The sequence below is a fragment of the Hippocampus zosterae genome, chromosome 2, assembly GCF_025434085.1.
Source record: "Hippocampus zosterae strain Florida chromosome 2, ASM2543408v3, whole genome shotgun sequence".
Lineage (NCBI taxonomy): Eukaryota > Metazoa > Chordata > Actinopteri > Syngnathiformes > Syngnathidae > Hippocampus > Hippocampus zosterae.
Genome location: NC_067452.1, coordinates 2450163 through 2477077, shown reverse-complemented (window position 1 = coordinate 2477077; position 26915 = coordinate 2450163). Strand labels below are relative to the sequence as shown.

At 46.8% G+C, this 26915-nt stretch overlaps 1 protein-coding gene across 2 annotated transcripts; it reads left to right on the top strand.

Moving 5' to 3' along the window:
• Positions 1–1534: 1534 nt before the first annotated feature.
• LOC127596376 (uncharacterized) lies at positions 1535–25951 on the top strand. 2 transcript variants are annotated; one of them, XM_052058791.1, is made up of 10 exons: positions 1535–1757; positions 7528–7637; positions 19005–19132; positions 19215–19328; positions 24033–24162; positions 24233–24289; positions 24405–24465; positions 24544–25103; positions 25162–25357; positions 25499–25951. In XM_052058791.1, the coding sequence occupies exons 2-10, from the start codon at positions 7604–7606 to the stop codon at positions 25602–25604; spliced, it is 1386 nt and encodes a 461-aa protein (XP_051914751.1). In that variant the 5' UTR covers positions 1535–1757; positions 7528–7603; the 3' UTR covers positions 25605–25951. The 2 variants fall into 2 exon arrangements, with proteins under 2 accessions (XP_051914751.1, XP_051914750.1); XM_052058790.1 differs by having other exon boundaries at positions 1536–1757; positions 24366–24465.
• The last annotated feature ends 964 nt before the right edge of the window (positions 25952–26915 follow it).

Genomic DNA, 26915 nt, shown 5'->3' with positions numbered 1-26915 from the left:
TAACTGAAGTGGCTGATCTCAAGAAGTCCTATCAGTGGCTAGAGAGGGCTGGCCTGAAGGACAGCACAGAGGCACTCATCCTGGCTGCTCAGGAGCAGGCCTTGAGCACCAGAGCCATCGAGGCCCAGATATACCACACCAGACAAGACCCAAGGTGTAGGTTGTGCAAAGAGGCACCTGAGACGATCCAACAGATAACTGCAGGGTGTAAGATGCTGGCAGGGAAAGCCTACATGGAACGCCATAACCAGGTGGCTGGCATAGTCTACCGAAACATCTGTGCGGAGTACGGACTGGAAACCCCAAGGTCAAAATGGGAAACACCTCCGAAGGTGGTGGAGAATGACAGAGCGAAGATCCTGTGGGACTTCCAGATCCAGACTGACAAGATGGTAATGGCGAACCAACCAGATATCCTGATCATAGATAAAGGGCAGAGGAAAGCCATTGTAGTGGATGTAGCGGTCCCAAGTGATAAAAACATCAGGAAGAACGAACATGAGAAACTCGAGAAATACCAAGGGCTCAGAGAGGAGCTGGAGAGAGCCTGGAAGGTAAAGGTGACAGTCGTGCCTGTGGTGGTTGGAGCACTCGGGGCAGTGACCCCCAAACTAGATGAGTGGTTGCAACAGATCCCGGGAACAACATCGGACATCTCAGTCCAGAAATGTGCAGTGCTGGGAACAGCAAGGATACTGCGCAGAACCCTCAAGCTTCCTGGCCTCTGGTAGAGGACCCGAGCTGAATGAGGGGTGAGATGAGGATTTTTAAAAATATATATATATATATATATATATTTTTTTTTTTTTAATATGTTTGAAAAAATCCGCGATGCACTGAACCCGCGATAAACGAACCACAAAGTAGTGAGGGATCACTGTATTGGTAATCGTTTCATTACTTAATGTTTTCCGAACTACAATTTTTAGTTTCTTGTAATTCTTACCTAAATCTCATGAGTGGGATATACTTGAAATATCAGCAGTGAAATTCACTTACTAGAGTGAGTGCAAATACTTGCGAGATTATTTTAAGGTCAAGGTCTAAGTCAAGGTCATTTTTATTGTCAAATGTGCTTTATGTATGACATGCAGCATAGATGAAATTTCTTCCTCTCAATCCTCCTGAGTGCAAACATGCAAACATGCGGTGCATTAAACATAGAGCTAAGACAAGATAGCAGCTAATGTAATGTAATGCAATGTGAACAGCATAAACAGTATAGACAATATAAACAATATAAACAACATAAAGTATGGCACTTGTGGCTATTGTGGGTAAGGTGAGGTAAATGAGTAAATTAGACTAGTCGTTTTTTACACTGTGCTACCACTCTGTGGCAGAAAGGCCAACAATGAAATAAATGTTCCCTTCAGCAACCTTTAAAATAGGCTTGGACAAAGTTCGTACTCAAGGGCCACGTTAGATTTTTAAAAAGAAAAGATGGGATCAGGTCATTTGTACATCAGATGAAAAAACTGTCACCCAATACGAATTTATTTTTAACAACAGCCTGATGAAGTGTGTGCGCGCGCCTGTCGGGTCGAGGGCGCGCATCTTCGTGCACCTGGAGCAGAACTGCATTGAGCGCAGATGAGGAGGAGCAGCGGGATGGCAGTGAGGAGGCGAAACGCAATCGATCGGTGATGATCAGGGTCGACAATCCATGAATAAATCCACGTTGACGTGAAGAGACAATCTGACCTCGCGTGTATGGTGCTGCTTGTGGACTGCGAGACGGGCGCGCTGTGGTCCAGGTAGGAGATCACGACAAAGCACAAGCATGTTGCGCACGCTAGATTCTCGTTCGAATCTGTTGTCGCGCCGAGTAACCCACAAACGTCGTTGTCACGGGCGGCAGGAAGTCGTTTTGGAGTTTGGAGAGTGGAATACGTTATTGCGGAGGAACCCCCGACAGGACAACGCCCCGCCCTACAGTGTGCCCCCTCTTCAGGAGGGACGGAAATCAGTCACATGTCAGTACACCATTTGGTCAGGCAACAAAGGAGGTCATTTGGCACCGTGATATACTATCCGGACCTTCAAGGGTGGTCAACTGTTACCTCAACATATTATTTGTACCATCGATATTTCATTGATTGAGTATATAAAATTGTAATATAATAATAATATAAAATTGAGTATATTGAATATATAAAAAAACCCCATAAAAGACATGAAAAAACAAATCAAAGGAAAAAAATCAATTCAAAGATTGGTTCAGTAGGCTCAAAGGGGAGTAGGAAGAGGTTGAAAAGCTGATTTAATCCTAGCCCTTTGTTCTCTATAATTTGAATTTGAATTGAATACAACTTTATTGTCAAATGTGCTGTAAGTATGATTGTATAACATACAGAACACGTGAAATTTCTTCCCTCTCAAAATAAAACAAGAGAAGTCGTTGCGGGTGTCCGCGCTGTCATCAAAAGAAAGTCATTAAATTTGTACCAATTAAGAACAAAAAAAAGAGCTTCTCTTTACACCTGTTTGAATAGCTGTACGTATGAGCCCAAGATGTACACATGTACACAAGATGTACATGTGGAATATACTCGCTGTAAATAAAAGCAAATAAACAAATGGAAAATAAGAACACACTCGCCCCTTGAAACTCCTACTCTGGCATCTCTTCACTGGCTCCTCATACATTTTAGAGTAATTTTCATGATCCTCTTATTTGATTTCAAATCTCTAAATGACCTCGCGCCACCTTACCTCTCTGAGCTCATCCGCCCCTACACATCCTCAGGTCTGCGGACCAGACATTATTAGAAGTACCAAGACCTAAACTGAGGCTCAGAGGGGATTGAGCCTTTTCTGTTGCTGGTCCCTCTCTTTGGAATGACCTCGCACTGAATATTCGGCAAGCCTCCTCGCTGCCCATCTTCAAAACCCGCCTCAAAACTCACTTGAATTCTTTGACATTTGACTCAGCATGACTTAGATTTGTTTTTGGTTTTGCCGTTCGGTGCTTTCTACCATCTTTATTACCTATTTGCTTTACTGTTTGTTGTAGATGTTAAATTGCTCCATGTACAGCACTTTGTATGCAGCGATGGCTGTTTGAAATTGCTCTATAAATACAGCTAAGTTGAGTTGAGTTGATACATCTCTACAGATAATCTTATTCATAAACTAAAACCTGACCAACCTAGAAAAATATATTCAGTGCAATTTCTCATTTCTATAAATGACTTATATGTTTTGGTAGCGCAGTACTATATATTAAACCTCTATTAAACACAACAAGCGATTCACAACTTTTCCATTGTATTTCCGAATTGCTCTATAATTTGCTTTGTCTTTGTTCGAGTCATTGACTTTTTTAGACACGCGCATCTCTTAAACTACAACAACCCACTCTGATTTTAAACAGCTTCTGGATTTCTGTGGCAAAGTTGGTTATTGTTTGCTTTGTACATTATTTGTGCTGTTTTGAATGTAAATGAGTCATAGAATTTGTGAGTGTTTAATTTGATCAATGATTGATTTGTTGGTTCTAATATAATTTGAATGGTTAATCATTTTTATAGCTCTTTTTATAGCTTAAAGATAAACTCAGTATTGTTTATGAACATGCAAACTCCACACAGGAAGCCCGGAGCCAGAATCGAACCCTGCACCTTTGCACTGTGAGGCGAATGTGCTAACCATTACTTAATGTAGTTTCCGCTGTTAAGTGTAGTTAAGACAGTAAAATGTTTTTTTATACTGTTCGTCTGGTTTATACCATTAAATGCAATTCATGCGTTGAAATGTGGCTTGTACTGTTGAATAGAGCTGCAGCAGTTAAATGCAGTTAATTAAGGTCGGTGAAATATTTCTCTGCTGTGAATGTATGAATGTTTGAATTTGGTACATGTGGTTCATACTTTGAAATGTAGTTTATACTGTTAAAACAAGACACAAGTGAAAATACATGAAAGTACTTAGTTGAATGAGGCAGTTTGACGAATCTCTGGAAAAAAGTTCAAGCCAATTTAAGGCCATATCTCACAGAGCAGCGAAGGTTGGCAAGCATGTGCACATCAAGTGAATGTTGATTTTCCATCAGGGCTTGTTCAAGGTCTCAAACGGTTGCAAAGATGTTCATCAACGATTTTGATGGTTTGAAACAGTATTTATTTATTTATTTATTTATATTGTCATATAGAAATTATGGACAGGGTTTTGTGGATTACTTTAAAAATGTATTCTGGTTCAGTTACCAGTTAATACATTTCCAAGTAACTGTACCTTGATATGAAAGTAATATCATGTTTTTTTTTCTGTAACCGCAATAGATTACAGTTACATTTTATTTTTTAAGCCTCACTACATAACACCATGGTATGTATTCCATGACTCGCCAAACCTGATTTTGAAAATGTTCAAAATTTAATTGAAGACAATTATTTGCATCCATTAAAACTGTTTGGGAACATCTGGCATACGTCTTTAGAAACTGCAACATTGAACGAACCCCGACAAAAAAATATTTGCTATGGCTTTGAGCCCTTATCCCACTGAGGTGCAAACTCAACTCAACTCAACTGTATTTATAGAGCACTTTCAAACAGCCATGACTGCACACAAAGTGCTGTACATTGAGCAACTAACATATACAACAGTAAAGCAACAAATCCGTTGGCAAAGGGAGCAAATGTGTTCTCATCAGGATTTGTCAGGGTTTGTTTTTCAATAAAACCCACCAGAAATAAAAGATGAATTTGTTGCTCGTTGTTTACAACAGAGTGTCGCGAAAATGATTAGAAGTCTCCAGCTCAACTCAGAACAGAATACGAATTGAAAAATTGCTCACACGGATGCCGACACTCAAAGGTCGGTGATTGGCACATTTCGATGTCGATCAAACTGGCACACAGACAGATCATCCAATCTGATGCAGAAAAGCCTGCCGTCCGGTACCCTCCCACTGCCATCCAGTCCCAGAGACGCCGAGCGGTCAAGAACGACTGATTGTTCAAGTGGTAGTCAACGTGTGTCCTGGAAGATGTTGAAAAATGGAGACAGACAAAAATTGAGAGGTGCCTCAAGGCCGGAAGGTTATTGACTCTCTACTTGGCGTGCAGAGCCAATCGCACACAAGGATCCACAGTTGGGATTTTTACACTGTTGCCAGGCGAGCATTAGTAGCCTGACCTACATTCAAGCTGCACGCGTAGTATCTGACACTGGCACAAACACACACACATAGGTAATTAATCTGTGTCTAAGCGTGCGTGCCTGTGCATGCACGTGCATAGATTGTTAGCACAAAGGCACAGAGGCAGCAACTTCATGGCATAATCGTTCAGGTGTGTCAATGCGAGCAACAAAGTGAGCACCAGAGGGAGTTGAAAGGCACTTTCAAGGGTCGTCGTCGTCGTCTCTCTCTCTCTCTCTCTCTCTCTCTCTCTCTCTCTCTCTCTCTCTCTCTCTCTCTCTCTCTCTCTCTCTCTTCTCTCTCTCACGCGCACACGCGCACACGCACACACACGCACACACGCGCACACGGTGTTCGACTGGTTAGCACGTCCGCCTCACAATGCAGAGGTGCAGGGTTTGATTCTGTCTTCCTTTGTGGAGTTTGCATGTTGTTTCAGTGCCTGCGTAGGTTTTCTCCGGGTACTCCGGCTAGATACCAAAAACATGAATGTCACGTTAATGAAACATTCTAAATTGTCCTTAGATGTGATTCTGAGTGTGAATGGTGGTTGTTCGTCTATGTGTACCATACGATTGGCTGGCCACCAGTTTAAGGTACGTAAGTTTTGAGGATAAACAGATTAGAAAATGTGTTTTTTCATAAATCCATTGCACAGATTAAAATATTTCAAGATTCTATTTCTTGTTGTTTACAATACAATACAAAGTGTATGTAGAAAAGTGGTGAAGATTGCATGACTATCTGTGTCCTATGTGTTGTGTTATTTTTGTTATTTTGACTTCAAAATGGCGCCGCGAGAGTGGCTGCCTTTCCAGCAGCTCCTATATTTTGTTGTTCTACTTCTTCCTTTTATAACTTTGCTGCTGTGAATTGGGAATTTCTCTATTGCGGGACTAATAAAGGTTTTCTTATCTTATCTTAATACATCCTGATTTATGTAGCACTTTCACAACAGCTGCAGCTATAACAAAGCACTTTAGAAAACAGTTACCATAAAGTAAGTAATAAACACAACACATAACATAAAAACACGGACAGTTGTGCAATCTTCACCACTTTATCCTCATGCGCTTTGTTCTTTGAAGCAGTTCTGGTTGAAAGCGCAGAGAATCAAAGTGTTCTTTCTTCAGGGGATCAGAGACGTCACACTGAAAATGTGCATACGTCTGCTTCAAGTTAAGTTTGACGGTAAACAAGATGTTGCATCCATTCACAAAAAAAGAGATTGGTTCACTTCTCCTGTCCCACATAAATCCGCTTCAATTCCAAGCGCCGACTCTCAGTTCCAAATACACATCTGCGCTCCGCGCTGATGCTCCTCTCTCCTCATCCTCGGCTCAACAAGCCATCCATCCAGCTGCATCAACGCAGACTGCCTAACTGCGCCGACATCGCCACTGAACAAAAAGGGGCTGTGAAAAGTGCTGCCCATTACAGGCACAAAAAACACAAGTGCCCCGGTGCTGTACAGCATCGACAGTCAAATGGCGCTGACGTTTCTCCCAATCAAAATCTGTGTTGGTGTAGCCACGCCACTCGAGTAAAGTGCGACTCAGCAGTTGATAGTCCACTGCACTGTGCTGTGCGCGCGTCAGCGTGAACATGTACACACGTGCGTGTCTTTTGGCTTCAACCAATCAGTGCTGACGCAACGGACGTTACACATCAAAGAGCTTTGATCTACGACAACAGCTAAACTAGCCTAGCCATGACAACAGCTAAGTTAGTTAGTTGAGACGACGCGACACGCGAGGTCGGATGGACACACTCTCATCTGTATGTTCCTTTTCCGTGAAAATACATATATTTTTCTACTACAATAGTAGTCTCGTCCACTGAGTCTTTTTTGTCCCAATGGGGTTTAGCCAGTATGATTATAAAGAGACCAAAATCTCTTTACTGGTACACACGTGCTGCCGAGAAGGCGCAACCACCAAGCACAGATTCTTCTCCTTGGATGAATGCCGTGGCCAAAAAACGTTGAAAGCAATCCACATCAGGTCCACACACAGGCCTCTGACAACAGCCCATGAATTTTCTATGGAGTTCACATCAGGGTATTTTTGGTTATAGAACCACCCTTTTTACTTTTGGCAGTGTGGGAGATGTCAAGTCATGCTGGAAAATAAAACCAGTGTCTCTATACCTTTTTTTCAGTCACTGGTGGTGTTACTTTCTATTGCGTACGACAATGAGTGCACTTTTCCTGAAAACTAAACTGAAATCACAACATAAAAACATTGAGTGAATTGCGTGAACATAAATTTCTGCCCAACTGAACGTTCCTCTTGAATGGCGCGTGAGCTTGTCTGTGAGTTCATTCATGTGCGCCTTCAGTTTGATTCAGTGGGTGTTTTGTGGCTGTGTATGTGTTGCAGGTGAGAGCCGTTGCTTGAGCTAAATGAGTCGGTCAGTCAGGAAGGAAGAGGCGAAGTCAAATGGGACACAAAAGCCATGGAGGTCAAAGGACAACTCATTTCAGCACCTGGTAGGAGACAACTTGCATTTTTGTTAATGTATTTGCGATGTGTGCTATGAGCTATGTGTTGTGTGTCATGAACTTTACCAACTCTAACCTCTCTGACAAAATTGGAATTTGTGTGGATACGTTGGACTTCCCATGGGCTCACCACCCATGAGAGGGGCCAAAGGGGTTGGGTGCAATGTGAGCTGGGCGGCAGCCAAAGGCGGGGACCCTGGCGGTCCGATCCTCGGCTGCAGAAGCTAGCTCTTGGGACATGGAATGTCACCTCTCTGGCAGGGAAGGAGCCCGAGCTGGTGTGTGAGGCAGAGAATTTCCGACTGGATATAGTCGGACTTGCCTCCACACACAGCCTGGGTTCTGGTATCAGTTCTCTCGAGAGGGGTTGGACTCTCTTCCACTCTGGAGTTGCTCACGGTGAAAGGCGCAGAGTAGGTGTGGGCATACTCATTGCCCCACGGCTCAGTGCCTGTACATTGGCGTTCACACCGGTAGACGAGAGGGTTGCCTCCCTCCGCCTTCGGGTGGGTGGACGGGTCCTGACTGTTGTTTGTGCATATGCACCAAACAGCAGCTCAGCATACCCACCCTTTTTGGAGTCCTTGGAGGGTGTGCTGGAGAGTACTCCTGCTGGGGACTCCCTTGTTCTGCTGGGGGGCTTCAATGCTCACGTGGGCAATGACAGTGAGACCTGGAGGGGCGTGATTGGGAGGAACGCCCCCCGCCCCGATCAGAACCCAAGTGGTGTTTTGTTATTGGACTTCTGTGCTCGTCACCGATTGTCCATAACGAACACCTTGTTCAAACATAAGGGTGTCCATATGTGCACTTGGCACCAGGACACCCTAGGCCGCAGTTCGATGATCGACTTTGTAGTTGTATCATCGGATTTGCGGCCGCATGTTCTGGACACTCGGGTGAAAAGACGGGCGGAGCTGTCAACTGATCACCACCTGGTGGTGAGTATGCTCCGATGGTGGGGGAAGATGCCGGTCCGTCCTGGCAGACCCAAACGTATTGTGAGGGTTTGTTGGGAGCGTCTGGCGGAATCCCCTGTCAGAAGGAGTTTCAACTCCCACCTCCGACAGAGCTTTTCCCATGTTCCGGGGGAGGCGGGGGACATTGAGCCCGAGTGGACCATGTTCCGTGCCTCTATTGTTGAGGCGGCCAATATGAGTTGTGGCCGTAATGTGGTTGGTGCTTGTCGTGGCGGCATCCCCCGTACTCGCTGGTGGACACCAGCAGTAAGGGATGCCGTCAAGCTGAAGAAGGAGTCCTATCGAGCCTTTATGGCCTGTGGGACCCCAGAGGCAGCTGACGGGTATCGACTGGCCAAGCGGAACGCAGCTTTGGTGGTCGCCGAGGCAAAAACCCGAGCGTGGGAAGAGTTCGGTGAGGCCACGGAAGCCGACTTCCGGACGGCTTCGAGGAACTTCTGGTCCACCATCCGACGTCTCAGGAGGGGGAAGCAGTGCACCACTAACACTGTGCACAGTGGGGATGGGGCGCTGCTGACTTCGACTCGGGACGTTGTGAACCGGTGGGCAGAGTACTTCGAAGACCTCCTCAACTCCACTAACACGCCTTCCTTAGAGGAAGTAGAGCCCAGGGACTCTGAGGTGGGCTCTCCTATCTCTGTGGTTGAAGTCACCGATGTGGTTAACAAGCTCCTCGGTGGCAAGGCCCCAGGGGTGGATGAGATCCGCCCGGAGTTCCTCAAGGCTCTGGATGTTGTGGGGCTGTCCTGGTTGACACGCCTCTGCAACATCGCGTGGTTAACTTGGAGAGTGCCTCTGGATTGGCAGACAGGGGTGGTAGTCCCTCTTTTTAAAAAGGGGGACCGGAGGGTGTGTTCTAATTACAGAGGGATTGCACTCCTCAGCCTCCCTGGTAAGGTCTATTCAGGGGTGCTGGAGAGGAGGGTCCGTCGGGAAGTCGAACCTCAGATTGAGGAGGAGCGGTTTTTGTCCCGACCGTGGAACAGTGGACCAGCTCTACACCCTTAGCAGGGCCCTTGAGGGTATGTGGGAATTCGCCCAACCAGTCTACATGTGTTTTGTGGACTTGGAGAAGGCGTTTGACCGTGTCCCTCGGGGAGTTCTGTGGGGGGGCGCTTCGTGGGTATGGGGTACCGAACCCCCTGATCCGCGCTGTTTGGTCACTATACCACCAATGTCAGAGTTTGGTTCGCATTGCCGGCAGTAAGTAGGAATCGTTTCCAGTGGGGATAGGACTCCGCCAAGGCTGCCCTTTGTCGCTGATTCTGTTCATAACTTTTATGGACAGAATTTCAAGGCGCAGCCGAAGCGTTGAGGGGGTCCGTTCTGGGTGCCTCAGTATTGTATCCCTGCTTTTTGCAGATGATGTGGTGCTGTTGGCTCCTTCAAACGGGGCTCTCCAACTCTCACTGGAGCGTTTCGCAGCCGAGTGTGAAGCGGTTGGGATGAAAATCAGCACCTCCAAATCTGAAACCATGGTCCTCAGTCGGAAAAGGGTGGAGTGCCCCCTCCGGGTCGGGAAGGAGATCTTGCCCCAAGTGGAGGAGTTCAAGTATCTTGGGGTCTTGTTCACGAGTGGGGGAAGGAGGGAGCGGGAGATCGACAGGCGGATTGGTGCAGCATCTGCTGTGATGCGGACGTTGTATCGGTCTGTCGTGGTGAAGAAGGAGCTGAGCCAAAGGGCGAAGCTCTCAATTTACCGGTCGATCTACGTTCCAACCCTCATCTATGGTCACGAGCTATGGGTCGTGACCGAAAGAACGAGGTCCCGGTTACAAGCGGCCCTTAGAGATAAGGTGAGAAGCTCGGTCATCCGGGAGGGGCTCAGAGTCGAGCCGCTTCTCCTCCACATCGAGAGGGGCCAGATGAGGTGGCTTGGGCATCTGATTCGGATGCCTCCTGAGCGCCTCCCTGGTGAGGTGTTCCGGGCATGTCCCACCGGGAGGAGACCCCGAGGAAGACCCAGGACACGCTGGAGAGACTATGTCACCCAGCTGGCCTGGGAACATCTCGGGATCCCCCGGGGAGAGCTGGAAGAAGTAGCTAGGGAGAGGGAAGTCTGGGCTTCCCTGCTAAAGCTGTTGCCCCCGCGACCCGGCCCGGGATAAGCGGTAGATGATGGATGGATGGACGTTGGACTCATACAACTCTTGAGTTTTTTAGAATCCGACGTCCTCCACATTCTGATGTGATGATGTTAGATTCGAACACCTTTACCTCTCGGACAATGTGCTGATTCGGGGTGAGATACATTAGATTTCAACACGTTTACTCCTTTGACATGCTGATGGTGTGTGGGTAGGTTGGATTCCTAAACCTTTACATCTCGTTTCATGCAGACAACCTTATCTCTCTGACACTATCCTAATGAGAGAGTGGGAATGAGGTATGTTGGATTCAACAATCTTAGCTGGGTGACGTCATGCTGATGAAACTACTGTACGCTGGACCCATTTTGTGTATTTTTCATCACTCTGACAACATGCAAATTGAGTATAAGTTGGGTTCCGTACTTCCTACACCCCCATGTCTTGAGGTGTAGGTAGGTTGAATTGACACACCCTTAAATCTCTGACATGCCAAAGGGAAACAGAGGATTTAGGCGCCTTTACCACTGTGATAACATGCTGAAGGAATATGTCAGGTTCAAACACCCTTAACTCTCAGACAACATGCTGTTAGAAGGATAGATTATGCTAGATTCATACATCTTGACGTCTCTGCGACATATTGGTGTAGGGTTGGGGGCATACATTCAGCATTATTCATTTGCTATTTTGGGTTTTGCTTGCCAGTTGGCGTAAGTCTCGAATTACTAATTGCTAATCGTAGTGTGAAGATGTTGTAGCCCACGCTGTGCTTTGCATGCATTCTTTTTGCTGATTCCTTTAATTTTGTGCAATATGTGACCAGCCCGACACATGAACAAGGTCATATTTTAGACCTCGTCCTTGCTTATGGTCTACCAGTGTCAAACCAGGAAGTCTTTGAAAATGGGATTTCTGATCACATGGCAGTTTTATTTGATGTAGCCTTCTCGCGTGCTGCTGTAAAATCTACCATACCTAGTCGCAACCGCCGAATTTTTAACCCTCTCACTGCTAGTCGGTTCTCTGATGCCTTTAATAACCTTCGCGTACATTCATCTAACACAGAGGAACTCACCTCTTGGTTCAACTCATCATTCCGTGCCATCCTGAATTTGGTGGCTCCTGCAAAAACTGTGCTCCCAAAAACTAAACCCGAGCCTTGGTTTAACGACAAAACTCACACAGCTAGGCAAGGGTGTCGCAAAGCCGAACGCAAGTGGAAAAAAGACAAATCTCAGGTCTCTTATCCAATCTGGAAAGACTGCTGGCATAATTACCAGATCGCAGTAAAAGAGGCCAAAAGAGAATATCTGTCGGACCTAATTCAAGAGAACCATCATAACCCACGTGTACAATTTAAAAACATTGATTCTGTACTCGAACCCCTTTGGCCTACTTGCTCGGAATGTTCACCCAAAATGTGCAAGAGATTCCTTAAGTTTTTCATTGATAAGGTTTCTACAGCTAGGCCTCCTGTTTCAAATACCAAATTTGACCCCTTTGTCCATCTTCCATGTTCAGCTGTGTTAAATTCTTTTGAAACTGTGTCCTTGACGCTTTTAGAGGGTGTGGTTAGCCAGACTAAGCCATCTGCAGTTGAAATCTTTCTTGGATGAACATAACATCTTGGAGGTCTTTCAGTCAGAATCAGAATCACCTTTATTGTCATTGTATAGAATACAACGAAATTTGGGTACCACTCCTTAGTGCATTTCGTAAAAAAATTAAATTGAATAAAATAAAATAATGGTTTAAGAAAAACAAAACTCAACAGCACACAACAACAGCAGCAGTAGTGGTAGTGTGGACTGAGGCTTATATTGCACGCAGGACACATATTGCACATGAAATGAAATGGCTCGGGCGGCCCGGTAGTCCAGTGGTTAGCACGTCGGCTTCACAGTGCAGAGGTACCGGGTTCGATTCCAGCTGCGGCCTCCCTGTGTGGAGTTTGCATGTTCTCCCCGGGCCTGCGTGGGTTTTTTCCGGGTACTCCGGTTTCCTCCCACATTCCAAAAAATATGCATGGCAGGCTGATTGAACACTCTAAATTGTCCCTAGGTGTGAGTGTGAGCGTGGATGGTTATTCGTCTCTGTGTGCCCTGCGATTGGCTGGCAACCGATTCAGGGTGTCCCCCGCCTACTGCCCGGAGACAGCTGGGATAGGCTCCAGCACCCCCCGCGACCCTAGTGAGGATCAAGTGGCTCGGAAGATGAATGAATGAATGAAATGGCTCAGATATTGCTCATTTTTGCACCAGTGAGGTAAGTGAGTTTAGGTTTGAAATACAGTAGCTTTGATTATTTTCTGTAGTTATTTATTGCAGTAATGGCTCTAGGAAAAAAACTATCCCTGAATCTTCTTGTCCGGGTTTTGTGTGAGCTGTAATGCCGGCCCGAGGGTAACATGACAAACAGGTGGTTGCTGGGGTGGGATGCATCCTTGATGATATTGGCAGCTCTACTGATGTAACGTGAGCTAGCAATGCCCTCCAGGTTGGGCAGAGAGCAGCCAGTGACCTTCGGGGGCCCGATTTATTATCCTCAGGTTTTAAGACAATGCATAGCACAGAGTCAGCCCTGTTATGCGTTTTTAATGGCATCCTCTTGGCAAATGACACTGGAGACTACATGTGTCTGGTGTTATTGGATTCAACTGCATAATTTCATACAGTGGATCACAGTATTCTGTTGACTCATTTGCAGCACTTGGTGGGTATTGGCCCTTCCGCTCTTGAGTGGTTTAGGTGCTATTTTGCTGACAGAACCTTTTGTGTCAGCCTTGGCTGCTGTGAGTCACGTACTGCTCCACTGTCACTTGGTGTTCCGCAGGGCTGAATTCTGGGGCCTCTGCTGTTCTCACTGTACCTGTTCCCATTGGGTTCTTTTTTAAGGAAATGTGGTATTTCCTTCCACTGCTATGCAGATGACTGTCAGATCTATCTATGTCCCACTGAGCAAAAAAGTCGCCTTCTCATTAAGGCCACTTTTATCCTGCCTGGAAGAAATCAAAACCTGGATGGCAAAATATTTCTTGAATTTCAATGAAAAGAAGACAGAGGTGATAGATAGAGGTTTGGTCCCAGTGGCCCTTGTACATCCCATCCTGTAGACTTCGGCCACCTGTCTCCTTATCTTAAGTCAACAGTCTAAAACTTGGGTCTTAAACCGGACAATGATTTTAAACTTGACAGGCAAATTGGCGCCGTTGTTAAATCCAGCTTCTTTCATGTCAGACAGCTGGCTAAAGTAAAACCTCTCCTTTCTCATGAGCACCTTGAGACAGCAATTCATGCTTTTGTCACACCCTGACTCGATTACTGCAATGCATTTTACTTTGGAGTCAGCCAATCCTCCATTAAGCGTCTCCAGCTGGTCGAGAATGCTGCTGCTCGCCTCTTGACTTGTAGTCGTAAGAGGGAGCACATAACTCATACTCTGGCATTCCTTCACCGGCTCCCTATACATTTTAGAGTTCTTTTCAATATCCTATTATTTGTTTTCAAATCTTTAAATGACTTTGCGCCACCTTACCTCTCTGAGCTCATCCGCCCCTACACACCTGTCTCAGATCCGCGGACCAGACATTAGAAGTACCAAGAACTAAACGGAAGCTTAGAGGGGATCGAACCTTTTCCGTTGCTGGTTCCTCTCTCTAGAATGACCTCCCACTGAACATTCAGAAAGACCCCTCACTGCCCATCTTTAAAACCCGCCTCAAAACTCTGTTATAGCTCCATTCTGCTTGGCTCTCGACGAAGGCGGACTCATTTTTGCTCTGCTCCTGCTCCTGTCCCCCTCCCACCCTTGCTCGCCACTCAGTCTATGTGCTGTCCTTGTGCTGTCTTCTCCTAGCCTCCGCCGTATTTTTCACCCTAAAAAAAACAAACCATGGAATTGGTTGGCTGGTCTCTTGATGCAATCAACAAGATTTTCGATCTCGGGACATTTGCTGCTGAGCACACCCTAGATCAATGGAGGAAGCGGAGAATGATGTGCCTGTCAATACTGTCCTTTGAGGAGGAGGAAGACATCTACATTATCGGCCTTCTGATACCAGGTATGCTGCAGTTTGGTGTTAGCAGTTTCCTGTTCTAACGCAAAATCCAACCGACGGGTGCAGCTTTATTGGAAGTGAAGAAGCTGCCGGTCATTCTCAATGGTCTAGCGCGAATGTCCAACACTCAGACTCAAGCGGTGACTGAGCTCAACTGCAATTGCGGTTCTGGAGCGTCTCCGTACGATCGACATCAACAGGGAGAAGTGGAATTCTCGCTTTGAAAAGGAATTGAGGATTTGGCTGATCGGTGCCAGTGATACAGCCATGGACTCAAGGCAACCTGAAATTTTGGGCTCCAAAGCAAACAACACCATTTGGACCCCTTTCCCCTGGATGGAAGGTATGCACGGAAGCTAGTGCCCCCACCATCACCCCCTCCTTCTCGGCCATGGACTGATAAGCCAGGACTATCTTCATGAGCAGAACTTGACGAAGCAGCTGCGGCCTGTTCGCGCATACACATTAGGGATGTGAATCTCAGCACTGAGGACGATTCGATACACATCTCGATGCACTACCAGCGATGCGATACTTAAACGATACATGGAATTTTCTGGCAACACGATGCGATACGTTTCACCGTCTTCACGATGTGATATGACGCGATACACATTTAGTTCAAATCAATCCGATACGATACAATGCAATTTGTTGTGATATTGTGCAATAAAACATGATGCAAATACGCAAAGAAAAAAAGTAAAAAAAATAAAAGATGGAATTCAGTATGGTATTGCAAAAAGTATACCACTTTATTCCTTATAAACAGTAGAACGTGTAAAACAACTTATTTAAGCCCTTTCTCAATTGGGTTTTGTGCAAAGAAAATGTAAACAATTTGGCACCTGAGACTCACAGCTGTTGCTGTAGTGTAAACATAAACAGACCACTCTCACTGAGTGTGAAATATCCATCTCCATAGGACAGAAAAAAAATACAACTGAAACAATGTGGCAGTCACAGCCTCAAAGCCGCTGTGTGTATTGAAGCGTACACAGACCACTCGTTTTTCCTTGCGTGGTCACAGTGAGCTGCAAGGGGACCCCCAAAATAAGAGGCGATTTTTTTCTGATCCTGACCTGGTTTGCCAAGAGTTTCTCCGGTGTCCAACGAGGAACTGGACGGGGAGGCTGGGGAGGGGACGGGAAACTTGTCGTGATGTGGTGCCATTGTTTTAAGTGGTCTGCATATTTGTGATGCTGCCGTTGTTTGGCTTCGTAGTGCGACATTCTTAGCAAATTACGGAGGTTTTATCAAGCGTTCCGTTTTCGAAGCCGTAGTATTTCCAAACATAAGATCTGAATGTTGCGGGTGCATTAAATACAGTAGTTTCCTTGCTGCTGCTTGCGCTAACTTCCATAATGTTTCGCTAGTTGTGTACTGGACTGTATGTGACGCACGGCTACCGTCCGTATTCAACACAAAACGCAAAATAATGATGGTGCCTTCATTGCGCCTAGCAAAGGGCAGATAGGTGAGGTTTAACATGAATAAAACGGCGCTTGAATCGGATTTTACCGATACCCACCAATGCATCGTGATGAATCTAGATTTCACCCGTCAATTGCTTCATACCCAGTGAATGAGCCGATGCATCTCGCATCGCGCACGTGCGCCTCGATGCATCGATTAATATACCGTATTTTCACGACTATTCGACACACCGTACGGTTGGGCGCAGTCTCATTAATGGGTGATATTTCTGTATTTTACACATAGACAGACCGCACTGTACCAATGGGCGCAATTTTACAGTGGTAAAACATACGCCAGCTTAAACATACGGCATGCATGCGCGCACGCTAACACGTTAGCTTGAAGCATACGGTAGCATGCCAAGACATACAGATACAAGCTAAAAACGCGTTTTTAAAAAGGCAACGAAAGCAGAACTGAGTTCGGGTGTATTTTATTTAGCCATCGTACAATGTTCTCAAGTTTTTCTGGCTGATCAATCATCAGCCAGAAATCCATCAAAGTCCTCATCCTCTGTATCAGAAGCAGAGGACTGCACATCTCAGTTGTCATTGAACGCATCGCATGCTAGTGTGAGTTGCTACGCATTGCCGAGCGGAAAGAAGGAGCAGCAACAGCAAATTCAACATTTCTCTCGTGTGAAGCTTTCCCACATTTGAAAGTAAAGAACAGAGCGAAACATGGTGGCAGCGCGTGTGTGTGTAGAAAGAATTGAACAATTGTGCAAGTACCGTAATCCCTCAAAAACGCCGCATTCCCTCTCCTTGTTGCGTATTGTGGCGTAACTCGCCGAGCACTGCCTCTCACTCTTTGTAAAGTTGTGTTTGCCATCGATCATCCATTGTTCCCATGCCGTTCGCAACTTTACTTTGAACGCCCGGTTGATGCCGATGTCCAGCGGTTGGAGTTCTTTAGTCAAGCCTCCGGGAATAACGGCAAGCTCAGAGTTCATTTGCTTGACTTGGTTTTTCACCGCTGCTGTGAGATGGGAACGCATGCCAAAAGCATAACCGGTGGCTTTAAGTTTTAACTGAGCTTCGTAGGCGTGTCTCTTTGTCAAATTTATTTTCAGGGGTTCTTAGAAACCAAAACCGGAGTTGTTTTGCAACAATGCACATTGCCACACCCTATACAGGTGTTGGTACCTGCTTGCGGCGTCCCTTTAGCGTCCACCCTTCACCATTGGCGGACTGCTCCCCAGCTTGCCTGTCCTCTCTCTCTCTCTCTCTCTCTCTCTCTCTCTCTCTCTCTCTCTCCCTCTCCATATATGTATATATACACGCCCACCCTTCCCTGATTGGCAGACTTCTTTCCCGCATGCCTGGCCACAGTCACGTCCGCCTTTTCTCTATATAAACAGTGTGTCGGCTGTCAGTCAGATTTTGGAACTCAGCGCATACAAAGGACGCTCCGCACCATAAGGCGTCCTGTCAATTTTGGAGAAAATTTAAGACTTTTAATGGCGCCTTATAGTCGTGAAAATACGGTAGATTCTTTTCCACACCCTTAATACACATATACAACCAGACAATCACACGCGCATACACATCTTCATCCTCACCGCCTTCATCGTTCCTCTTCTTTTCCCCCGCGACATGGAATATCTGCGGAGCGCACGGCGTACTGTGCAGCTGGTCGTACGGGCCGCTGCACAGTCTGATCTAAGCCAGCAGCGGCAGCGTCATACATAAGCCACTAAAGCACGGCCATCCGCTGGAGAGCTTGGAGAAGGTCCGCTTGCAGGAATGAAGCTCTGCCAAATAGTCGGGACAGAAAAGCATGAACAATGCACAATCAGTGGGAGACTGTGACTGGTGAGGCATATCCAACAGCAGGCATTGTAAGGCACTTTGTAAAACAGCCTACATCAAGCCGTCCTCCATATCACATGACGAGCTTTGCACAGAGGATGGGGGAGACCGGCCTCAAAATGGCAGAGGCCAACTCAACCCCCAGCCCCTAAAAACTCCACATAATACACCTGATATCTACACTGTATACATATTTATTTCACTACCTGATCAAGCAACGAAGAGGTTGCATATAAAGCAGGGGTGCCCAACCTCTTTTGACTGGTACACACGCATACACATACACACTACCACGCGCACACACATGCAATGATAAGCAACGTCAATAATGGGCCCTAACAGGGATGAAACAGAAAAATTAAATAGATTTAAGATTTTGTGAGTTTGTGAAAAATAAAACACTGCCTTCCTTTTTAATACATGGAGCCAGAGGCACACTTTAGTCGGATGTTAAGAATCACAGCTTAAGTGTTTTTAAAATGCTTCTCATGGCACTCTAGATTCCCATTCTTTGACAATGCCGTTGGTGAATTGCAGATCAAACAAACTTTAAATGAGAATAAAGAAAAAAAAATACAGCTCAACAGCTCTGATTACTCTCTGCAATTTGACCGCTAACAACTTCCTATGCCACTGTAGGTTAAAAGTGGCCTACTTTTTTATTTTCATTTATTAACTTTTTTACAGTCCTTTTTTGTGAAAGTGAAACTGATAGAATGCTTAGGGTGCAGTGTACACTAATACAAAAATATATAATAACAGACACACACAGATATATCTTTTTTGGTTTTACCCCATTTCCCTTGACACACCTTAACTTGGATCCTCTCTGCGACCGGTCGACTGCAATCAACTGGTTGGGTAACCCTGAAATAAAGAAATGATATTTGGCCCATATGAATTATTTACTTTTTGTTTCTGTTTGTATGTGTATGTAGCCCCTCTCACATTTTGTGACAGGAAGCAGAAGGAACACATGTTGGCTCTACAAGAGAAGAGACGGAGCCTGCAGGCGCTGCTCACCGTCCGATTGGCTGAGCTGAGGCATGTGTGTCTGCAGGAGGCGGTGAGTGGCATCACGTGAACTCGCTCATGTCACCGTACACCTGTGACCATGGTGTTAGTGAACTATCAATCTCATGGGCCAGGTGCTGACTGGTACGCTGCCCAGTGACTTCCCCCTGGTAACGGGGGAGAAACTCCCCTGTGTGAGGCACAGAGGAGGGACGTCCCGTCAAGTCAACAGGAAGTACAGAGCAAAGGTGATGATTCTATGTACATATAATTTGACACTACCCACACGCACCAATATAATATGCAGTATATATTGTGTGACCATGCCCACACACATTAAATGCACTTTTGCTACTGTACTATGCAAACACATACCACTTTATGTATTATGTGATCCACAAACACTATATTGATGCCATCAGGCCGGAACCATCTATGGTACAAATTGGCAACGTTCACATTTTTTCCCAAATCTATGCTTTTGGTCAGTTCACATGTGGGTGTTGTGTCCAGTTGTTGCCCAATCTAAAAAATTGAAATTAGCTTGCTCTCTTTGATAATGCAATGTTAATGATCAAAGCGTTTTGGGCATTTCCTGAAGAGTGATGATTTTGGAGGCACTCAGATTCTACCGGATGCCAGTGATATGTAGCTTATGATTTGACTGGACCACTACATTAATTTTGGAATCAGGCCCACACAAAAAAGCATGTATTATTATACTCCATCGACATGTGCCTTTTTTCTTTTGTATTGTGTAATGACAGCATGTTCCACTTTTCCATCAAAGCCTATCTTCTGCAACTGTAACAACAACTGCCCCCATGACTTCCCTCACTACATCCATCAACCTTGTCTTCAGTCTTCCTTTTGCTCTTTCCTGGCAGCGTCATACTCAACAATCTCTCATCTGGACTTTTCCAAACCATCTGTCGGCTCTCACTTTGTGACAATTCAATGTACCCAGTCAACAGAATGTCTGACAAACATCCATCCATCCATCCATCCATCCATTATCTACCGCTTATCCGGGGCCGGGTCGCGGGGGCAACAGCTTTAGCAGGGAAGCCCAGACTTCCCTCTCCCTAGCTACTTCTTCCAGCTCTCCCCGGGGGATCCCGAGTCGTTCCCAGGCAAGCTGGGTGACATAGTCTCTCCAGCGTGTCCTGGGTCTTCCTCGGGGTCTCCTCCCGGTGGGACATGACCGGAACACCTCACCGGGGAGGCGCTCAGGAGGCATCCGAATCAGATGCCCAAGCCACCTCATCTGGCTCCTCTCGATGTGGAGGAGAAGCGGCTCGACTCTGAGCCCCTCCCGGATGAGTGAGCTTCTCACCTTATCTCTAAGGGAGAGCCCGGACACCCTGCGGAGAAAACTCATTTCAGCCGCTTGTATCCGGGATCTCGTTCTTTCACGACCCATAGCTCGTGACCATAAATGAGGGTTGGGACGTAGATCGACCGGTAAATTGAGAGCTTCGCCCTTTGGCTCAGCTCCTTCTTCACCACGACAGACCGATACAACGTCCGCATCACAGCAGACGCTGCACCGATCCGCCTGTCGATCTCTCGCTCCTTCCTGCCCTCACTCGTGAACAAGACCCCAAGATACTTAAACTCCTCCACTTGGGGCAAGATCCCCCCCCGCAGAGACCGCTGCACTGCAGACATGATCTTCGTCTTGCGCCAGCTACAAGAGAAATGTAGAGAACAACATCGGAACCTCTACATCGCCTTCATAGATCTAGCTAAGGCTTTCGATACAATCTGCAGGGAGCTCCTATGGGGTGTGCTGGGACGCATTGGTTGCCCCCCAAAATTTGTTGCGGTGTTAAAGGCCCTTCACCATGGTATGCAAGGCCGGGTGGTGTGTGGAAGTGAAAAGTCCGACCCTTTCCCAGTGGCTGTGGGGGTCAAACAGGGATGTGTCCTTGCACCCATCCTGTTCAACATCTACCTTGCTGTCATGATGAAACATGTTTACAACAATACCGACCCAATACGAGACGGTATCTCGATCAATTACCGTCTCGATGGCAGCCTTTTTAACCTAAGAAGATTGAAAGCCAGAACGAAGATCAGTAACACGTCTGTGCTGGACTTGCAGTATGCCGATGACGCTGCAATGCTGAGTCACACGCCACCAGGACTGCAGCTGTCCCTTGACGTCCTCACGGACACGTATACCCGCGCTGGCCTCGTCCTAAATGCAACAAAGACAGATTTTGCAGCAGACCACCGACGCTGACCCCTTTATCTTCCACTCCGGGGAAAATGCTCTGAAGAACACTGGCGACTTCGTCTACCTTGGCTCATCTGTCAACATGAAGCTCGACCTCACACCCGAGATCCAAAGGTGGATCGGGTCGTCAGCTGCAGCATTTGGACGGCTGTCTAAGCGATGCTTCCTCAACAAGAACTTAACTCTTACCACAAAAACTAAGGTCTTTAACGCTGTGTGTGTGTCTATCCTACTCTATGGTTCAGAAGCATGGGTGCCCTATGCTAAACATCTTAAGCAACTGGAGCGTTTCTACATGAACTGCCTAATGAAGATCCTGGGCATTCACTGGTGGGACAGAATTCCGCACACGGACGTCAGAAGCAGACTGCAAGTCCCACCGCTAACGACTCTCCTCCTCCAGCGTCAATTGAGATGGCTCGGCCACATTGTTCGCATGCCACCGGACAGACTCCCGAAGAAGGTGCTGTATGGTGAATTAAGTACGGGGGAGAGGAGCAGCGGCGGGCAGCTGAAGCGTTTTAAAGACAGCATAAAGGTCACTCTCAAGAAGTTCGCCATCGATCCGACCAACATGGAGGAAGCGGCATCGGATCGGGTGGAGTGGCGACGACGCACCCTGGAGGGTGCAGTGCATCACGACGCCTCATACAACCTGGCGGCCCTGCAGCGCAGGGAGAAGCGACATGCCGGACCGGTTATGGACGGCCACTATCGCTGCGACCTTTGCGGGCGCGGCTGCGCTACTCTGGCGGGTCTGAGGGCGCACCAACGTGCGCATCAGCGGCGTCAACAGCGCGGGGATCGAAGGATGGGGGAGCGCAACGTCGTCTTCGGCTACGAAGGACTGGAATAAGCAAGCAAGTAACAACGGCTTTCCCCTGCCCTTTATCTATGATCACGATATCTGGTTGGTTCGCCATTACCATCTTGTCAGTTGGGATCTGGAAGTCCCACAGGATCTTCGCTGTCATTCTCCACCACCTTCGGAGGTGTTTCCCATTTTGACCTTGGGGTTTCCAGTCCATACTCCGCACAGATGTTTCGGTAGACTATGCCAGCCACCTGGTTATGGCGTTCCATGTAGACTTTCCCTGCCAGCATCTTACACCCTGCAGTTATGTGTTGGATCGTCTCAGGTGCCTCTTTGCACAACCTACACCTTGGGTCTTGTCTGGTGTGGTATATCTGGGCCTCGATGGCTCTGGTGCTCAAGGCCTGCTCCTGAGCAGCCAGGATGAGTGCCTCTGTGCTGTCCTTCAGGCCAGCCCTCTCTAGCCACTGATAGGACTTCTTGAGATCAGCCACTTCAGTTATGGTCCGGTGGTACATCCCGTGTAGGGGCTTGTCCTCCCATGATGGTCCCTCTTCCAGCGCTTCATCTTCTGTTCCCCATTGTCTGAGACATTCTCTGAGTACGTCATCCGTTGGAGCCTTCTCCTTGATGTATTCATGGAGCTTGGATGTTTCATCCTGGACAGTGGCTCTCATACTCACTAGTCCCCGGCCTCCTTCCTTTCGGCTTGCGTACAGTCTCAGGGTGCTGGATTTGGGATGGAACCCTCCATGCATGGTTAGGAGCTTTCGGGTCTTAACGTCCGTAGTCTGAATCTCTTCCTTTGGCCACCTTATTATTCCTGCAGGGTATCTGATCACTGGCAGGGCATAGCTGTTTATTGCCCGGGTCTTATTCTTGCCATTGAGCTGGCTTCTTAGGACTTGCCTCACTCGCTGGAGGTATTTGGCCGTAGCCGCTTTCCTTGTTGCCAGTTCGAGGTTGCCATTGGCTTGTGGTATACCAAGGTACTTGTAGCTGTCCTAAATGTCTGCTATTGTTGCTTCAGGGAGTGAGACCCCTTCAGTGCGGACTACCTTTCCTCTCTTAGTCACCATCCGACTACATTTCTCAAGCCCGAATGACATCCCGATGTCGCTGCTGTAGATCCTGGTTGTGTGGATCAGGGAATCTATGTCCCTTTCGCTCTTAGCATACAGCTTTATGTCATCCATGTAGAGGAGGTGACTGATTGTAGCTCCATTTCTGAGGCGGTATCCATAGCCTGTCTTGGTGATTACTTGGCTTAGGGGGTTCAGTCCTATGCAGAACAGCAGTGGGGAGAGTGCATCACCTTGGTATATGCCACATTTGATGGACACTTGGGTAAGTGGCTTGCCATTGGCTTCAAGTGTGGTTTTCCACATCCTCATCGAGTTCGCAACGAAAGCTATTAGGGTCCTGTTCACCTTATACAACTCCAAGCATTCAGTGATCCATGTATGTGGCATCGAGTCATAGGCTTTCTTGTAATCAATCCAAACTGTGCACAGGTTGGTACGTCGGGACCTGCAGTCTTGTGCGACTGTTCTGTCAACCAGGAGCTGATGTTTGGCTCCTCTGGTATCTCTACCAATGCCCTTCTGCGCTTCGTTCATGTATTGATCCATGTGTCCACTTATCCTAGCCGCAATGATGCCTGACATGAGCTTCCATGTTGTGGAGAGACAGGTTATTGGTTATTGTTATATATATATATATATATATATATATATATATATATATATATAGGCAATACATTTCCCCAGTGTGGGACAACTAAGGATATCTTATATTATCTTACATATTTGCTAGAAGCAATGTGACATCTTCATGGATGGACAAGAATTGCAGGACTATTTCCTTCCTGTAATCTCTTCTTCTGTGGTTCTACAGGAAGAAGATAGTGCACATGTGAGGAGTACAAAAACGTTATTCAGTGGCACACAGAGAAAACACAATCACCATGAACAGTACACACAAGCACAACATGGCAAGATGACTGTGCACAGAGGCTGCCACACTGGTAATGCACATATGCACACAGTCGGACTGTTGAGGGAGCAATGGCATTTATGTTATGTCCATGTTTGCAGACGATGCCGTGAGATGTGAGAGCAACTCCACATTGGACTCTACTGGAGATGACAGTGGTAAGACACACATGCACAAGGCACATTTACACACTGATTATGTCATCACTCTCAATTCCTCCTTGTGTTTGCGCAGAGGAGTTCAAACAACTGTGTCGCCCCCCATTGGTTACAGGTGTTTCTCCAGTGGAGGTTTACTGTCACAACAAACCCAGGATGAGTTCAGTGTGCATCAGGTCATTGTTATGGCTCAGCAAAGCTGAGATGAGATAATCTAAAAGGTTTCCTAAATTTAAATTTGTGTTTCTTTGCAGGTCTGAGAATCCTCAGAATCATCAGAGCCACAGATCCCTCCTTCAGCCTCATGCCCAACCACATTCCCACATCAGCTCATCATCTGCATGCCCTTTAGAGTCTGTAGTTTTGGGGGAGGCCAAAGTGTGCGCAACACTCCGTCCCAATGACAGCTTAGATGGGCTGCTGGACGGTCCGGCCTCACTCGAGAAGGGACAGCAGGGTCAGATGTGGTTAAACAGTTTCACGGGGTCCCAGGCGGCAAATACCAGGCCGACTGCGAGAAGAGGGCGTGGCTACAGTAATCTATTGCTGGACTACGTGTTGAGCAAACAGTGGCAGCCGCCTCAGCCAATCACCTACCAGCAGCCTCCAGGAGCTCCACCCACCTACCAGGTGCACATGGGCGAGCAACGGCATGTCAAAGTGACACGAACCAAATCTTGTGGCCCTTTCCTGCCCGTGCCGCACGTCCAGCTGCACTCCCAACCCCACCTAACCCCCTCCCAGCTGGCCGCTGCCCAGGATGCACAGCTAGAGGACGCTACCAGGAGCCTCCACAAGACTCTAGCTCTGGAAGGTACAACGTGCTAATGCTTGCCTCCTGTTTGTACACGCACTAACACTTCAATTGACAGGTCTGAGGGATTGGTTCCTGAGGAATACCATTGGCCCCTCACGCACTAATCAAAATGATGAAAAGCTTAAGGCTCAGTTAGGAGGAGCTCTGCAGCATCGATGGACGACTCAAGTTGTCCTCATGCGGGCGGAGACGAGGCCTAGTGGCCAACTACCTCACTCCGTAAGCTTCCATGGACAGTCGCTACACGGCAGGTGGGTTCACATCAGGAAATGACCATTACCACAGCAATGGGCAACACTATCATATTGATGTCCCCTCTCTCACTCTCTCTCTCTCTCTCTCTCTCTCTCTCTCTCTCTCTCTCTCTCTCTCTCTATTGCTCTCACACGCAGGTCTGTGAATAGCTCACTCTATCTTGACCCTGCCCCTTCAGGAAAACATGTAGATCCCTCCATGGAAGTGTCTTTGGAGCAAACATCACCAGAAACTCTGGTCTGATGAGCATGCCAGTTGATGGTTCACTTGGTGATCCAATGTGTGGTCACGCAGAGAATCAGAATGTCTGCTGTTCAAGTAATCAATGACATCCTTCAGGAAGAAACTCAGTTTTCGCAATTTCCCACAAACCAAACGTTGAGAAGAAAAGAAGCAATAATTAAGTTGAAGAGGTTTTCTTTTACCTATAGTCCGGATGTCACTGTTGGATGACGTCATTGACTCAGGCAAATCTAATAACACTAAGATGATGACCTTTTATTCTAGCAATAAGATGTCAAAGTGAGAATAACTTTTAATCAACTGCTGTGACAATCACCTTATCAATAAATTGATCCAGTGAATGTTGACATCAGGTGTGCTGATCAATGATTGATTGGGTATCGATTTTCCTTGGTGTTATCGGGTCACTTCACTTTGACCCGCCAAAAAACTGTGGTCACATGACGCATTTTAGCATCGGGGTGTTTTTTAAAGTCATGCCACTCACAAATTAATTCAAGTGTTACATTTTAATGCATTGGACATACAAGGGCCGAATGCATTCCTCACCAAGTATAAAGTTTGTAAAGGATTGTAATAAGCTGCAAAAGCCAGCAGATGTCAAAGTGCCATGGATCAGGGCCCAGTCAGTACTATTTAGACCACTTGTCTCAAATCCGTGGTCCGTGGGCCAAATGCGGGACACAGGACGCTATTTTGAGGCTCCCACCATGATATGAAAGTTTAATATCAGCTCTCGCGAGTTTGATATGGATGCTGTATGCATTAGCACTACCTCCGTGCTAAATAATCTAATTCGAAGGCCAACAGCTTCGGAGCACCCACACTGTAGCGGCAACATGACCATGCCCACGGTGTCCCGCACCAGCTTGATAACACGTGTAAACCACGGATGTAAACAACCCGTCGCTGCTGCTAAAGACACATTCAAACAGATAAACAACACATTGGTGTCAGAGTTGCAGTTTTGCCGAAGCACCAGACCTGACGTTACACACGCATAAGAACGGGAAAAATGAGTGCTAAGACGTGAACACGGAGCTAGCACTATTACCTACACACAAGCAAAGTTTTATGTGTATGTGTCCGTGGTAGCGTTAACTCCATGCTAGCCACTAGCCAAACTTTTCAAACGTTCTTAATTAATTTATTTCATAGAATACTGAACAGCCACGACAAACTTGTGTTTCCATGGTTTCTGACCTTCAACCGCTCTACGTCATATGCAGGCGCAGGACCCTGAACCGATCTAGTAGCAGCGGAAATTACATTCTTTGATTTATAATCCCCCCCCCCCATCTTTTGTGTAGA

Coding starts and splice junctions, on each gene's coding strand:
- LOC127596376 (XM_052058790.1), top strand. CDS start 7,604: ATGGAGGTCAAAGGACAACTCATTTCAGCACCTG. Junction 24,290..24,365: donor CTCTACTGGAGATGACAGTG/GTAAGACACACA, acceptor GTGTTTGCGCAG/AGGAGTTCAAACAACTGTGT. Junction 24,466..24,543: donor ATGAGTTCAGTGTGCATCAG/GTCATTGTTATG, acceptor GTTTCTTTGCAG/GTCTGAGAATCCTCAGAATC.